General features: G+C 46.8%; 1 protein-coding gene across 1 annotated transcript; it reads right to left on the minus strand.

Annotated features, from left to right (window-relative positions):
• Positions 1-466: 466 nt before the first annotated feature.
• Positions 467-15,604, minus strand: TMED10 (transmembrane p24 trafficking protein 10). Its single transcript, XM_026051754.1, has 5 exons — positions 15,368-15,604; positions 11,428-11,548; positions 7,026-7,099; positions 2,966-3,092; positions 467-2,527 (listed from the first exon to the last, which is right to left on the minus strand). Exons 1-5 carry the CDS (start codon positions 15,575-15,577, stop codon positions 2,406-2,408), a joined length of 654 nt encoding a protein of 217 aa, XP_025907539.1. The 5' UTR covers positions 15,578-15,604; the 3' UTR covers positions 467-2,405.
• Between the last annotated feature and the right edge of the window lie 1,240 nt (positions 15,605-16,844).

Raw genomic sequence — 16,844 nt, forward strand, 5'->3', positions numbered from 1 at the left:
ATTAGGAAGTGACAGGAGATAACAAAACACAGACCTTTATCGGCCACAACTCTTGCTGAACAACCAACATTTGCTCTATTGATCTTATTCCCCAGAGAGACTCCAGTACATACAGTCCTTTCCAGACCCCAGAATTCTCAAATTCTTTAGAAAACAACTTTTAGTAGAGAAACACCAAGTCTTTGGGAGGTCTGCGTGTCTGTTGTTTCCTAGGACAGGTCAGCTTGCAGGGACCAGCAGGCAGGAGGAACGCGCACAAAGTGGACAAGACTTGCACAGACAACTGAGATGGGTTACTTTTCCCCAAAGAAATTTTATTTGAGAAAATTGACAAAAAATTCCCCAACCAATCATTACAGATAAATTCATATTGGTCTCCCACATCTGTTTTCTGGTAACCATACCACTACAGCAAAGGTCAAAAAGCAACATCCATAATGATGACACTGTAGGAATCACCTGGGAAACTAAAAGCCTCACCACCATTTTGGGGATAAAGATTTGTTGTGTACTCTGATAAGGTCAGGGAGAAGATATCAAAACAGACAAGACAAGGGAAGACTCCTCCTTGTATTGCCTTTTCAATTCATACATATATATAATATAAAAAGCAAAACCTTAACAGATCTGCTACAGGCTTCAAACTGTAGGACCTAAAACTAACTTCAAGTGATTTTTGTAATTCAGTCCTGTGGTGTAACTGCTGTTCTTCACTGTAACAGCTCTCAAAAATTTACATGGATAAGGTGGATGCAATGGGAGAAGAGTAGGCTTGGGTTCTTCATATGGCTTTATTAAAAAGGAAAACAAATTAAAAGCAATTCTTCCACTTTCCAGGGGAACTAACAACTCCAGAATCTGGGCAATGAAAAAGGAGGCACAAAGTTCTAATATACTGGATGACAGCAAGCCATCTTTTCACCCTCTTTCCCACTGTCTCATCTTGAACAACTATTTTCCTCCAACAATAGATCAGATTCAGGTTAGAAATTATAAACACACATTTGTTTTTCCAAAATGGTAGGCTGGGCCATGACAACCCTTTCCCTAGACAGAATGGTCTAGACACATCCACGCTGCTGGGCTGCTGAACCGTTTGCTCTGAAGGAATGCAGAGAAGGTGAAAGTTTTAAACACTGCCCAAAAAGTGCAGCATATAAATTCAGGAAATTAACACTGCCTGCTTTCTTTCCTAGCCTGGATTATCTGACACAATGCCATCTGGACGGCTAAAAACCTGTGAGAGTCTGTAATATCACACAGGAGAGCAACAGCTCTGCTGATGGCACAGCTCAGATGCCTCATAGGTGCAGCATTAGCCTCTTCCTAATGTGTACTGCTTTCCAGTTCATCCACATACTTCAACAAATCCTCTGCTAACCTGAAAAGCACCTCTCAGCCTCACACCTCAAAGCAGGGTACAGACCTTCTTGCTTCACATTCCTTGTTTTGAGGTCTCAAAGAGGCAGATTCAGCCAGCTGTCTGCTGAATAAACTATACAGTATTAGGTGAGAAAAGTCTCCTGCTCAATGTAAGACAAAATTTCCTAGCACAGGTTGCTCCTGTTTGCACTGTGACTGTATCTGACTGACTCCTGCTGTCTGCATTGCAAAAAGCTGTCGCTGACCATGGCTTTCAGGGAAACTGCTCCATCAATTCCACAGAGAAGAGGTTAATCCAAGAAAAATGCATGGAGCAAGGGTTAGATCAACGCTCAGACAGCTTAACCAAGCAGTACAGGCTTTTCCTCTCCAAGCTCAAGCACGGGAGCAAGCTCTCCTTCCCAGGCTCCCTCATTCTCCAGCCTGAACCACCATATGCTCCAGTGCCTGGATCCATCAGCACAAAGATTTCAACTCCCACAGGGAGAAACACGGTACCAACCCTTGGACCTCCCTCTATCCTCAGGCCCTGCTGGAATGATGGATCCTTCTGCTTTGCACTGACCTCTGCCTGCACGTGGCTTGGATCCCAGCTGGTAAGAAGAGGGAACACCTCGCTGTGCCCTGGTGCCAGCTGCATCACACCTAGCAAGCTCAGCAGAATCAAGTGGCTCACAGTAACACTACAGTCACAGACAGATGGGAGATATCATCAAGCCAGGATTATAAATGGAGAACAGACAGTGCAAAAGCTTGCTGCAGCTGTCACGGAAACATCATTTTTATTTAATCGCCGCCCAGGAACCCCCGAACCCTTAACAATCTCCCCCCCTCAACATCCAATAGGTTTTCAAAAGTCCCCAATTGCCTCCAATGTCTATGCTCCCCTCCCGCTTCAGGGGCCAATTCCTGCAGGAAAGCTCCAGTCAGTGGATATCATCCATGAGATGGCTCCAAGGGCCACGGCTGCTCCCAACGGTGTCCGGCTGGGGCTGCAGGGAGGGGGAGGAGGTCTTGCTCCTTTACTCAATCAGTTTCTTGGCCTTGAAGAAGCGACGCAGGTAGAAGACCTGCCAGGTGGCCAGTCCAATGAGACAGCACATGGAGAAAATGCTGAAGTAGAGAACCCGGGTGTTTGTCGACTCTGAAACAGAAAACAAACCACTGAGCAGGAGTCCAACACAACAGGATGCTCCTCAAGAGGGCAAAGTCCCCAGGATATTTTCTCCCCATCCCTATAAAATTTTAAAGTCAAGATATCAAACAGCATGAAGGTACTAGCAGCTCATGAGAATAAAGGAAAGCCATCTCATGAGAGGGAACAAGATGAAACTGTGATCAATTGGCAGCATGAACCCCCGTTAGGAAAGAAGAGATTAAAAAAAGACTTCCAGAGGACGGATACACAGGACTGAGTGCCTGTTTCAGGAGGAGAGAAGTTTCAGAGGGTTTTTCAGTCTAGGAACAGAACAGGCAGAGACCACTGTAATTGCCTCATCACTAGATTCTGTCCTTATAACACATTTAGCAAGACCAAATGTCTTAGAGCTCTGGTAGTCCCAAAGAATACACAACCTCTTACCATTAGTGTCCCTCATCTCCTCTTCTCGTTTCTTCATATAGGCAAAATCATTAACGATGGACTCTGAAAGGTCTTCTAGGCGCCTCAATTCTACTTCCAGAGGCTTCAGCTTTTCCACTTTAGCAATCTAGAAAACAAAGAATCAGGAAATCAGAGTGAACAAATGGTCCCACATGGGCTTTTGCTGACAGCTTGAACCATTCCTTCTCCCATACTTCACAGCTAAGGAATTCTTCCCTTAGGGAAATACCTCTACAAGCCAGAAACTACCATAGCATAAAGCACCATCAGTTCTCAGAAACATGGATTTTACCCTTCCTACTTGAAGGAAGGGCAAAATACACACACAGGCACATCCCTTTCTTAGTCTAATGAATCTTAATTGAGTCACAGTTGGCTTCCAAGGACCAGGTATTTAGAGCTTACTGCACAGCTAAGCACCCAGTGAACAGAAGTGAAAGAATGAGGTACAGGTGAACAACGTATATATGCATACCATACCGTTATATATGCACACTGGATAGTAGCACTGAAACCCACTTTGCTAAACACTGACTTTCATCCCAGAAGTTCAGAAGAATTTGATTTCTAATCGCAGTGGTTTTATTACATACTTAAGAGCACCATGCTCTTGGTAGGAACCAAGTAGCTAAGTGCTCCATCTGCCTCAGGCCACCAGATGCCGCTGCTGGAACATGTAAGGGATGGGCTCCATCTGGGCCAATAAAAAAAAAAAAATACAAATAAACAAACAAAACCCCTAACAGCTGACTTCATAAAACTGGATCTTCCAGCACATCATTTTTATGTGCATCACGCAACCCACATTCCTGTAAGCCACATATTTATTGGCAAAAGAAAAAACTACCGGAAATTCAATTAGAAAGCACATTCCATTACAGCAACTATCTAGAGTTAAAAATGTAAATATGTGGAGTCACAAAAGTTTCCACGTCCAGCCTGACTAGTGAGTAGGCAAAATGTGTGACAAAGGCATCACACAAGGGAAGCTAACTGCAGTTCCTGCCACTGCTACCTCACAGATTTTGAATAACTCTGTTCTTTGCACAGACCTTGTCATTACAATGACTGAGAGAACCCCCAGCATGATGGCTAGACTCCACGTCCTGAGGTAATGCAAGAGAAGACAAGTACCACATGGCTTGGGAATCACTACAGCAGACATGGCACACCTCCAGCTCAGACTGTTGCGGAGCACCCTTCTTTCAGGGACATGCAATTACTTAGAAATAAACCCCAGGACCAAGTGCCTCGTGGCTAAAAAGGGACAGCCATGCAGGGGCGCTCATGGAGCGGGCATCCCAGAAATGCTGTTTCTGGATGCAGCTGTACATGCAGAGTGGATCTGAAGAGACACTTACTGCCAGGACAGTGCTGTTTAATCAGCCATTTCACTACAGGGTCTCTGGCATGACACACACATTCTAGTAAGCTGTAGACCCTCAAACTCTATTCTACAATTCTGCCAACAAAGCAATGTGTTTGGAAAGAGCCTGAGAAGAGGTAGGAAGCAGAAGACCAAAACACCCTCCCAGTTTTTAGCTGGCACCTTGCACTAACAAAACCCTGTGGTCTGAATACACCTCTGCTGGAAGAGCTTTGCTGGAAAGCTGGCACTAGCACAATCCTGCCTACGGCCTGGGCGCTGCTCACACGGCGCCAGCAGCAGCCTGCAGCCCGTGCAGCAGCTCGGGCATCTCTGCTGACAAACTGTCCTCAGCTGACAGGCTCCAGTACTTCCCTGGAGTGCACTTCTGCATATTCACCAAAAGGCTTCACAAGTTAAAAACCAGGAGAGAAGGGGAAAAAAAAGAAAGGAGTTTGGGTTTATTTTTGTTAGGTTTGTCTATTCCATCTTGTATCCCTTTAGCTGGTCTTAATAGGCGAGGCTACTCTCAGTCCTGCACAGACTTTCTGATACATATCCTTAAATCTCTCTCACTCCCAGTGAATCCAACCTCTCATCACAATATGCACAGTTGCTGCAAGGGATTTTGTAAAAAGCCCAGCAAGCATCTTTGATGGTGAACAATGGAAATACCATCAGCCTGGAATGTGTGAGAACATCTTGGCCATCAAAGCAACCAGGAGTTGCTTTCAAGTTCAAGGGGCACTGACAGATGGGCCAAAATCTAATTCTCTTCCCAGAGCAGAGAAACACATTGTGTCAAAATATGGCAAGGACTTGGAGATCTAGGTTCCTTTCAGCTAGTGCTCCTGGTGTCCTCTGAAAAGCCTTTTCACCTTTCTCCATCTCCATTTCCATCTGCCAAATGGGAAAGTTTTGCTTTCCTACCCCAAGGAACGACTGACAAAGCCATACCCCATGACAGCTAAGGCAGTATCAAGCAGGACGGTGTCACCAACCCTGGTTCAAATTCCCACATCAACTCTCCTTGCAACAGCTCAACAATAATTCAGAGGAAGAGAGGATAATGGTGCCTTACAGTAGAATAACATCACAAGCAAAAGGCTCAAGAAAGCAGCAAATCCAGGAGAGAATCATGGACAACAGCGCTCTCCTCTGACGATTTATCTTGACAAAAACACTCAGAAACTTTACAACAACTTGAACACAAGAGGGAAACGCATTGCAAAGCAGCACAGCTAAATAACATCAGCAGCAGCACAAAGAATAAACCAGTGTGCATACTTCACAGATACACTGCTTGTCAAGGCTGGACATCTCCTGTCATTCTGAGAGATCTCCAGAACACAAAGTTGCTTCCTACCCCTGTGAGAATCTGGATTCAATAGTGGGATAGGACTGCTGATCTACATTTGTCACCCAAATCTGCCCACAGACCTTTTCATTAATTTAACCACACTGGAGAGGAATGTGATGTATTCTGACTTTAGTCCAAGATTGTTAGTTCAACCCCATAAGGATGCAGATAGACCAGCATAAAGAATTTTTCTACGTGGGAACAGTACTTACAAGCAGCATTACAACAATCTATCTTGAGCATATTTCTCAGGGCTGTCTTCAAGGAAATCTTGTACATGCAGTTGTCATAATTCAGTCACATTCTTGGGGTCATCATATTGGGGTCAACATTCTGCAGTCCTTCAGTAGCAGGGTGCCAGCTTAGCCACCTGGCCTAATTTACTGCTTTGTTCTTCCCTGCCCCCAGTTTGTTATTCTCCGTGTGGGATGTGCTAGCCCAAAGGCTCACAAGAATATGAAACTCCAGCAAGCCTAGCCCAGAAATATATTAGTCTTCCTAACTGCCACTGCCTGCTGCCTCTACCACTCGCTTTCCTCCATAAGGCATTTCACACCGTTTTGTTCAGTGGGCATAGTAATCAACTGCCAGAACTCTTCACCAGTAACAATTTTATTTTTTTCAGGCTCAGGATCTACTGAGGGCCATCGATTTTAAAACCTAGCAGCCAAAAGCATGGCAGCAGTTATCAAAATTCAGCCTATATACAAGTCCAAGATTGCTTTAACCATGAAACCACTGCTATTCCACACAGCTGGCTTTGGGGTCTAAGAAAACTAAATTCTAGAAGAGAAACATTAATGTTTCATGTCCATTCCCAACATCTCACCTTCAAACCAGACCCCCACTGCACACCACCTACTCTGCCAAATACCTTTATACCAATGAGGTGACGGATCTTAGAAAGACACAAGCACCATTTCTCGACTGTCAGACCAACACCTCTGTCAGTCATTAAGGTAACAACCACAGAAATGCAACGTCACCTTCAGGATGATCTGATAGTAACCTAAAATGCCCTCTGCTGCTGAGTCAGGGGAAACTATACAGCTCAGCCTCTTGTTGCCTCTAATGGCTACGCTGGGTGACACCACCCTGCAAAGATGTTCACACACTTAGGCCCTCAAAGCACAGAATGGATTTTAGCTGATGTTTGTCCCCACACGCCGCAATACACAAAGCTTCAATGGTTGCAGACAGTCTTTCATCACCACTGGGAAAACAGCTTCCCATCACAAGCCCCTGATCTACAAATGGCATCACGTGAGTGCTGGGAAAGGGCAGTGTGAAGTGCAGGCAGCCAAGGGACATACCTCCTCATAGTTCTTTGCTTCAACTCCGTGCTTCATATCCAGAATCACGAGCTGGTCCGGCATCCTCCCTGTTCCTGGAAGCATAATGAAAGGATTCATTGTGTGAAGCATTCAGCCTGCCAGGAAATCACCAGCTCTCCCCACCACACACATCCCTCCCCTCCAGTCTGAAGCTAACTGCGGAGGCAGCACAGTCCAGCCTAAAAATACAGAGCCTTCTGAATAAATCCTGGCTGAAGGAGAGCCTCCCAAAGATAATGAGAACAAGCTGTAACTAAGAATGCTAAGTGCGTGTAGGATGCAAACCACTGTAAAAACTGCAGAGGGTTAGAAGATGAATACCAGCTGCTATGAGACAGCCTAGCTAGAGACAAGTCAGCAGAGGGACAAATATTCAACTGGGGAGACCACATTCCTCCTAGCAGGAGGAGCACCGGCAACTTATCAAGATCACCAGGGCAATAAACGACTTTACACATAAAGGAGCAGAAGAAAAAGTCCTCTAATTCAAGGTCACAGCAGCCAAGGACAACTGGTCCTAGCACGCTGCAGAGTCTCAGGAGGGAAGACCACGGCGCTACCTCAGAGCTGCCCTCTGCAGCGACGACCAGTCCAGGAAAGTTGCAGTCAGCAGCACGAGAGGTACCTTTTAAGGCTGGAGCCTTCACCCTAGAGAGCCATACAGCTAACAGCCTCCTTGAACTACAAGCTATTGTATCTGGAAAAGCTCACAAGAGGGGGAAAAATATTAAAAAGAGGATAATCACATAAAATACCATTAAAAATGTAGTACTTTAGCTGTACTGAATATCCTACTGCACTACACCACCCACCAAGGCCATGTTCATACATAATACATTTCCAAACCCCAGCACTTTGGAACACATAGTTGTCCTCAGGTGGCTGCCAAGAAAACACAAGGTCTAAATTCACTCACACCATGAACTCCAGAGTCTTTATCCAGGAGCACATCCAAGACTCACACCTTGCCTTCGAAGGCGCCAGGTGGACATTCTCTCAGTCCACAAATTCAATACACAGGTTACACAGGGACACTTCAGACCAAGCTAACATCCAGTTCTTTAATAGCAGCCTCAAGTTCTCTATTCACTAAAATCACCTCCAGTTTATACTGCTATCAGCATGTGGAACAACCCTAGCACCATGATCTGCATTAACTACAACTTGTTTCATTAGTTTCCTGCAGGATACAATGGCTCCAAATTCAAACTGGGCCATACAAGAACCTAATGGATCACATAGGATTAGGATAAAAACTCTCAGTTTGCTTAAAAAAAAAAAAAAAAAAAAAAGTCTGGCTATTGTAAAAGCTAACTCAAAACCCAACACCATTCTTTAACAGACATGTTACAACATTCCAGTGTTCCATTCTCCAGCCACAGCTTTTGACCACTTATGTCATATATCAATATGCATGGAGGCTGACAAAGAGGGTGCACAAGAAAATTCAAAGACCACACTCCAGTGAGTGTTTTCATGCTGTTTAAATTATAGTAGCCTGGGTAGAGCTCTGAGGTTTCCAGGAAGAGGTGAAAAAGATGAAAAGGCGGGTGAACAGGAGAACAGGACTGGGAGGATTAATTGGTCTAGAAGGGAGAGCTGCCAAGAGGCAGTAAGAAGCAGGCAAATGAAAGAGCTGCTGAGTGCAAAGGGACAGAGAGCAGACATTCTGCAAGAGGTTAACACTGAAAGGGACTATCCTGGAAAAACTGAAGTTGCTCTTTCAGAAGTTTACTAAGCTGAAGTACTAAGCAGCTTCTATCCAGGTCACTAGACCCCCAGCAACAAACTGGTTCCTGTAGTCAATGCTCACCAGAGCAGAGATCAGGAGCAAAACAGAAAACAACCCCCTTACCCCCCCTGCCAAAACAAAACAAAAAAAAATACCACACACACAACCCACAGCCACCACACACCCATGACATCTTGGACTGAATTATCCTACTACCTGCATGCCTTGGGAGGGGGTCTTCTTTGGGTCATCTCATGCGAGCACAGAGCTGCTTCCTCTCCCTAACTGTCCTAGCAACAGTTCTAATATGACTAGTCAGAATTGCCATCACTATAAGAAAGAAAACAGGTAAAGATTAGCAAGAACCTTACAAAGAGAAAGTAACATCTGATGCTAGTGTAGGTGTTCCTGCGTACATAGCCCTGGGCAGTAGGACAGGATCCTTCCAGCCACAAGAAGGGAGAGCTGAAGACAGGAAAAAGCCTGCCATACAATCACCTGCGGCAATAAGAAGTGCCCAAAGAAGCTCCTCTACTATGACAAGCTGGACCTTCAACACAGGATCTCTTCACTTCCTCTTCCTCATTTCTGTGGTTGTAATCAAGAAAACCCAATTCTTTAGATCCTCCTTGGCGTAACGGCTCCCTGCTTCCTCTGCTAACAGCTGACCTCTCCTAGCACTCTACCAGTTACTCTACCAACATCCCTTTTGGCTGCAGCACTAGAAGCCCTGACTGCTTACTTGAGGAAACTATAAAAAACAAAATCTGTTAGAGAAACAGTGAGAAATTAGAGACCAGTCACAGAATCAAAATGGTTAGAAAAGAGCTTCAAGATAGAGTGCAAGCATAAGCCTCTCAACACCATGCCTGTAAAACTATGTCCCTAAGTGCCTCACCTACATGTTTCTTGAATGCTGCCAAGGACAGTGACTCCACCGCTCCCCTGGGCAGCTTGTTCCAATGCTTGACTACTCTTCCCATGTAGAAATGCTTGTTAACATCTAACCTGAACCGCCCCTGCTGATGATCCTCCCAGCGCTGACATTATAGAAGAGCCACGGCAGGGACTTCCTTGCGACTTGGTTTCTTCTTCCCCAGTACCTTACCCTGATACGTAATTCAGTTTTACAGCACCACCTCTCTCACCTTAATACTCCCTTGAATTCTGGCACAAGCATTGGAAGCCAAGGGATATCCAGCTTGCAACATACGTTGTTAGCTAGGAATTTAGGGCCTCAGGATCCAAGAAGAAACTGGCAACTTTTTCAACCCTCATTTGTACTAAAAACTTTAAGGAAACTCACCACAATAGAAGGGAGACGTGAAACCATCAGAAGAGCTATAAAGGGCTAAGGCTAGGCAAGAAACATCTTGTTGCAAGCATTGGAGAAAAAAATAAGTCTAGACTCAACTAAAGAAAGAAGCCTTCAATCTTCCCACGTCAGCGTGTGATCACACAGGAGCTATGAAATGTGGGTCTGGAGACCTCCCAAACATCCAGGTGTTGGACAGTAAATGGCACGAGTGACTCTCCCAGATGAGTCACTGCTGTCTGCATGTCTCGATGTGTTATGGAGAATTTGAAGGCACTACCTTTGGAGTGAAGTACAAGCAAAACCCTGCACATTTGGAGTCTTTCTCTCTCTCATCTGTATAATACCGCAGAAGTGCTATAAGGCAGATCCTTCCCAATCCCAATGCATGATATTGCCTTCTGCTTTTGGAAGGTCCTCTCTCGCTAGCAAACTATTTGCATCATTTAAGATGAGTCTGAACAGTAAAGCAGAGACTACCTTCCAACAGATAGGGAGAATGATGCTAGTGACTTTTCTGTAAAGTACTCTGTTTTTTAGGATAAGACATGGGAGAACTGTGGCCAAAGAAGAGAGTTCTGACAGCAACTGTGAAGAGATGAGAGCACTTACAAACTTGCACCTCCTCACACCACAGCAAACATGCCAGAAAGTCCACACGTTGGCTGTTTTTCAGCACGTTTATCCTGAAGTTGAGCCTACCCGTTCAGAGCAGCACGTGCATCACACGCACAGGAAACGAGCCTTGGTGCTTGTTAGGCAACCGTCCTCGCAGCACAACTATGAGACTGACGTCCTGTTCATTTCCCCTTCCCTTTGTCCACCACTTAGCAGCTGTGGGTGCAAACACAAGGCTACATTCTTCTACACACACACGTGCCAGAAAAGGGTTTTCAACCCAATATAAAATTGTCCACAGAGAAGGCAACAGGGGGAGAAGACAGGATTCTGGAAATGCTTCTCCTGCAAGATGAGAAGCAAGAAAGGGCAAAATAGGTTTGGTTTCTTTTCTGCCAGATCACTAGATCTGCTGTGACTTTTGTGGGAGAAATAGGTAAGATTCTCCTTTCTCATGACTCTAGCAGAGAAAGCCTGAGTGCTTTACAGCACAGTCACAGAAGATTACTTATTTCCAAATGCAACACAGGCAGCAGATACTCGGTACCACTGATGCCTACCAACAGCATCCTGCAGACCTGCTTTAAGAGTCCTAACGCGTTCAGCAAGCTGCACTCAGGGATTGCTTCACCCACACCCCTAGCGCACAGTCACACTTACAGACATGACCCGCCCCAGAAGCTAGAGGCAGATAGCAGAGGTTTTGCTTCACTTACCCACAGGAAGCTTGCTCTCAAAACAGGCCTCAAACATGTCATAGTCTTCGGTGGTGAAGGCAAACTTGCCCTTAGTAGCATCTTCCTTGGCATATAGGATGTGTCCAGCTGAGTCAGTTATCTGAAAGAGAGATGCAATGTAGATGAGGACCACAGTGCTTCATTACCATTTATTCACACTTCTTAAGACACTCTGGAAGGTTTCTGCTAGCCTTTCCTCCATTTTGCTTTCAACAATTTCTCTCCCTCCTCTCAACTATTCCAGTTCCTCACAGTCACCTCTCTTGCCCCATCCCAGGAAAACAGCGCTTTGCAAGTACTTATTCACATCACATTAAAATAAATATATAAATTCCTCATCCCTCTACAACTCTTGAATACGCACTATATTTAGGATCTCTAGCTGTACCAAATTGTTATTCATTGCCTCTGTAGCTTCTTCCTGCAAGCAAAATTCATAAATTCCCATAGCAACAGAAATACAGAGAAGCTGTACGGGACAAAAAAAGACTCATTCCCTAGCAGAAGAAATAGAGAAGAGCACATCTGTTCCCCTAGAAATGAACCACCAATGTAGCCCTGAATTATAAAAGGTTTGGGTGCCAAGATCCATAAAAGTCATCACTTCAGAAGACAATTCAGACTACACAGAATACTGACTGCTTTGCACCAGCTCTATGAAATTACTAAGAATAGGCAAAAATTGTAGAAACTCCACAAACTGCATCAACAAAGAGCAAAGACAGATACACATTTCAGGACATTTTTCCTGACAGAAACTTAAGAATCACTATGCCACGCTTAATTAAAAGGTCTGTCCAGCTAAAATATGAACAGCTGAAATATGAACAGCAGGCAGGAGAGAAAAATGCAAAGCTTTATAACACTGCACGTAAATCAACAGCACACGTTGCCCTGGAAGGTTTCCCAGTTTTCTTTAATAGATACAGCTGAAAAGCCTGAATATTATAGATCCTAGAGATCTTTGAAAATCTTACAGAGGAAAAGACTGGAAGGTTTGGGAATAATTTTAAAAGAGAAGTACATACACACACAAAAAATGTGATAAAGTCAAATCACATGCTCTCCCTTACTCCATCTTACAACAAAAAGCAGGCACACAATCTACAACCTTTTCCCATACAAAAAGTTTATTGAAAGGCTAAGAACTTGAAATGACTCAAAGGAAATGCTCATCTTGCTTTCTTATTACAACACCTAATTAACTCCATGCCACAGGATATCACTGAAGCCAACAGGACGCTAGGATTCAGAACAGATTCAAATTCTTACAGAGATAATGAGCTTGCACATTAGGCAGGAAAAATAATACGGGAATCAAACTCTGATGCCTCAGGGTATAAACCATAGCTGGCAGTAGATTAGGAATCAGCTTCGTCTACACATGGAATATTCCATAATTGTCTATTACGGGATTCCTTGTAGCTTCCCCTGAATCATCTGGAACCTGCCAGCACTTGAGGACACGAGGGAACACTACTCTAGCAGAGCAGCTCCCCGGCAAAGCTCTGCCTGGAGTCAAGCATCAATTGGATTAAAGCACAGCTGTGCACTCAGGTACACTTAGGTTGCCACTGCCCTTGCCAGAGACAGGGCACTGAACCATTAGACAGCAAATTAGACCCCCACACACACATATATATATGTGTGTAAATATATGTGTGCACGTGTGTGTGTGTGTGTGTCCCCAGGGTAACATTATGTAGTGTGCACACTGCAGTCTCAGTCTCAAGAACCAGTACAGGTCTTCAAAACATTCCCATTACTTTGGGCACCATCCCTTAGATACTATTAGTGACCAGAGCTGTGCTTTAGCTGGAGGATACTGCACAGCTTGATCCACTTTTGTTCTTTACAGCTCTGGCAACAGCCTGCTCACGAATGGGATGCCAGGCAGCAGAAGCTCTGCAACTGGCTTCCTTCAGCACGGGAGGCTGTTCCGAACCGGGCAAACACACTGCTCGTTGAGCTGGGCACGCGGAGGCGGCAGAAGCCACGAGTAGCCCGTCCAGAACGCTTGCGGGGGAGGAGCTGACCTGAAAGGGATTTTTCACAATATTCTAACGCTATTTACGGTAACACCATCCTCCACAGACAGGCCATTGTTCTCCCCTGTCTGGGTGCCCAGCGGCTCCCCAGATCGCCAGCCTCAACAATAGGAGCCCTGCACGTGACGTGAGGGCCGAGCGGGACGTCATCCACCCAAAAGTCGCCCTTCCGGGGCCAGCTGGCAACCGTGCAGATTCCTCAGAAACAGAGGGTGCCACTGTTAGTGCTGGGCTATCACAAACACAGAACTTAGCTCTTGGACAGGAACCACATCGAGCTGAGCCAAGATTAACTACCAGCCTCCCACGTTCTGGGGACCCAATTCAGGGAACTGAAAGAGAGCGCCGGGTGCAGGAGGACAGACACCACCCGGAGACATCACGCCCTGGGCCAACCTTTCCCACAGCAGCTCGTATCCAAAGCAAAGGAAATACGCATCTAGACAAATACAGCACTTAAACATGCTCAGGGTGGACACAGCACACCTGAACAGTAAGAAAATGAATAAGAATAATAAGGTGCTTTACTCCTCCTTTGTAGCTTTTCAAGCTAGTACAGAGCAGCATTTGCTTCTTAAATCAAATTGATTTTTACACCTGCAGTAAAAAAAAAAAAACAGACTTCCATGGGCACTCATATATTGGATATCGGCCCCAACAGCAAAGCTAGACTAAAATGCTGGCCCAGCGCTCTTGGGTGGGCTGGCTTCACCACCTCACTGGACAAGACCCGTGTGGCAAAAGCAAGTTGCAGGGAAGACTGCAGCTCTGTCAGCCTCAGAGCAGGCAAGCAGAGATCCAAGACACCGAGTAGAAAAGTCAGAAGGTAACACAGCATTCAGGCTAAGACGCACGCACCTTCCAAGGCAAGCACTAAAGCTGCTTGGCCCTATACCCACACAGATGAGTTTCTTCTTACAAATGATGTAGCTACATAAGGCAAAACACTAACAAAGAAAAAAAAACCAAGATTCCAGGAACAGCCTTCTCCAGCCCAAAGCCAGCATGACCGCCACTACGCCAAGGCCTTCAGGTACCTCAAGGGAGATGCTGCAAGTCTCAGCTCTCACCGTGCGCTCCTATGTCGGAGCTCATAGATTCTTGAGCAGGCACCCTTGTCACTGCTTGCTCATGTGGTTACTTTTAAAATCCTTCGGAAGCTCAGAAAGAAGCAAAAGATAAGACAAGGTGTGTGTAGGGATGTGAAATAAGTTGATGGAGTAGTAACAGACCTGCTTGGTCTCTTGGAGAATCGGGGAATTAGAAGAAAGCCCAGAAAAGGCTGACAGGAAACAGAGTTAAAGAGAAGCTGTTAAAGAGGTGCCTCAACCTCTTCCTGTCACGCCGTAACTGCGTTATCCACACACACTGTGCTCATCTTTGCTCTCCACTCCACAGAGCTCCTGCAGGCTCCTGCCCTGGTGCCTGCCAGGGCGGCACACCAGGACACCCCACAGCCCCCCACAAACCACGACCCTGAGCGGGCAGCAGGAGCAGGGGGCCCCGCGTGCGTGCCCCGCACTCCTGCTGCCCGCCCAGGCCCCGCACGCGGGGAAGCGGCCCCGGAGAGCCACGTCAGTGCAAGCGGCCTCCGCCCCCGCTCCGCGCACACAGCGCGGGGCCTATCTGCGCGGCGCGGCCGAGGGCGCCCGGCGCGGGGCTGCCCACGCGGCCCCGCCACCAGGGCCGCCCGCCTGCCCGCCGCGGCCGTTACGCGGCCGTTACGCGCCGTGGCCCCGCCCCGCCCGCCACGGCCGGGCCGGCCCCGCGCGGGGCTGTCACGGCGCGGCCGCGCGCGCGGGAGCGGAGCGGGGGGCGGGGCGACCCCCCTGCTTCCCCGACGCGCTCCGGGTGCCGCGGCCCGGCCGCACCTTGAGGTTGGCGGAGGGGCCCGTGGAGGATCCCGGCGGGGCGCCGATCTCGTACTCGCCCGTGACCAGCGTGTCGCGGTGGATCTCCTCCCGCAGGCACTTGCGGGCCTTGCCCGGCAGCTGGAAGGAGATGGGCCGCGCCGGGCCCACGAGCAGCAGCAGCGCCAGGGCGAGCGGCAGGCTGAGGCGGGGGCGGCCGGGCGGCGGCATGGCGGCGGCTCCGGGGCGACAGGCCGGGCCTCCCTCCTCCTCCTCCTCTTCCTCGGCACCACGTGACCGCCGCTGCGTCAGCGCCGGGCGCGCGCACGCACGGCGCCGGGAGGGGCGGGGCGGGGCGGGGCGCGCGCCCAGGGCGGGAAGCGGCGGGGGCGGTTGCGGGGCTGTGAGGAGAACCTGAGGACACCCCGCTCCAAACCCACTGTGCGCGGGGCGGGGGCGCTTTTAAAGCCAAGAGCTGCTACACAGCGCACTGAAACCGTGAAAAACGGCAAAATGTGTTAACGTAGGGAGCGTTAAATAACCTGCTAACTGCGTTAATGCTCCTCTTTATTCTTGCCGCCCTTGCCCTGTCCCTCGGTGTATCTCGCCTTGACACACAGTGAAACGGAGGAGGAGAAATTCCCAAATGTGCAATTACAGTGACCACATCTGTAGTCATCCCCGGAGACTGGCTGCAAATATGTGGGTGTGCTTGCAGGGAATGAAAGGTGAGAACGAGGGAGAAAAAAAAAAAGTAATAGATCAGCCAGAAAACAAATAGAAAGAGCTCTTTTTATTAGTTTGTGTAAAAAATATATATTACACTGTTGCTTCACCTTTTTTTTTCTTTTAAATGTCACCATTCCTCCCTATGGACAAAACATGTCATTAATGGCAAAAAATAGACAGAAATTGATACGAACTTCAATGTAAAGAGACTTAAACTGCAAACTTTTTGACTAGGTGTTTGTACGCAGACCAAGACAGGCCACGAACAGGACACGTTAAGGAACAGCTCTGCCTGTTCCCTGCATCTGCATCCACTCACGTGTACTGAGACGATAGGAGGAAAGCAGGCTTAGTTTCTCGTTAACTCAAGCAACAAACTTATCTGGCCTTCATATGAAGGACCAGGAGCTTTGCCAAACTGTACAGAGATAGAGTGACCTCTAGGTTTGGAGAGAAATAGAACCCTAATTAAAAAAAAAAAAAAAATTAACCACATTTATTGTTTGAAATGGTGCTTACCGTCACTTGTTGCACATTTCATCCTTACATCTTTATTTTTTCTAATCAGCTTGCAAACCTTTCCTTACTTAGACAAATAAAATATTTTAAAGCTCAACCATTACAAAATAAATATTTAGCTGGTTTCTGCAATGTATCAAAGTATACTTGCACAATGAAAACATTCCTTCCATTACGGCACTTAAGGCAGAAATAGGTATTATTTCACAAGCTTTAAGAAACATAGATTACTTGAATCTGAAGATATGTA

Source organism: Nothoprocta perdicaria, unplaced genomic scaffold (genome assembly GCF_003342845.1).
Source record: "Nothoprocta perdicaria isolate Ctin4 unplaced genomic scaffold, notPer1 scaffold_8, whole genome shotgun sequence".
Lineage (NCBI taxonomy): Eukaryota > Metazoa > Chordata > Aves > Tinamiformes > Tinamidae > Nothoprocta > Nothoprocta perdicaria.

Coding starts and splice junctions, on each gene's coding strand:
- TMED10 (XM_026051754.1), bottom strand. CDS start 15,577: ATGCCGCCGCCCGGCCGCCCCCGCCTCAGCCTGCCGCTCGCCCTGGCG. Junction 3,093..7,025: donor AAGCAAAGAACTATGAGGAG/GTATGTCCCTTG, acceptor TTTGTTTTCTAG/ATTGCTAAAGTGGAAAAGCT. Junction 2,528..2,965: donor GGAGATGAGGGACACTAATG/GTAAGAGGTTGT, acceptor TTTCTGTTTCAG/AGTCGACAAACACCCGGGTT.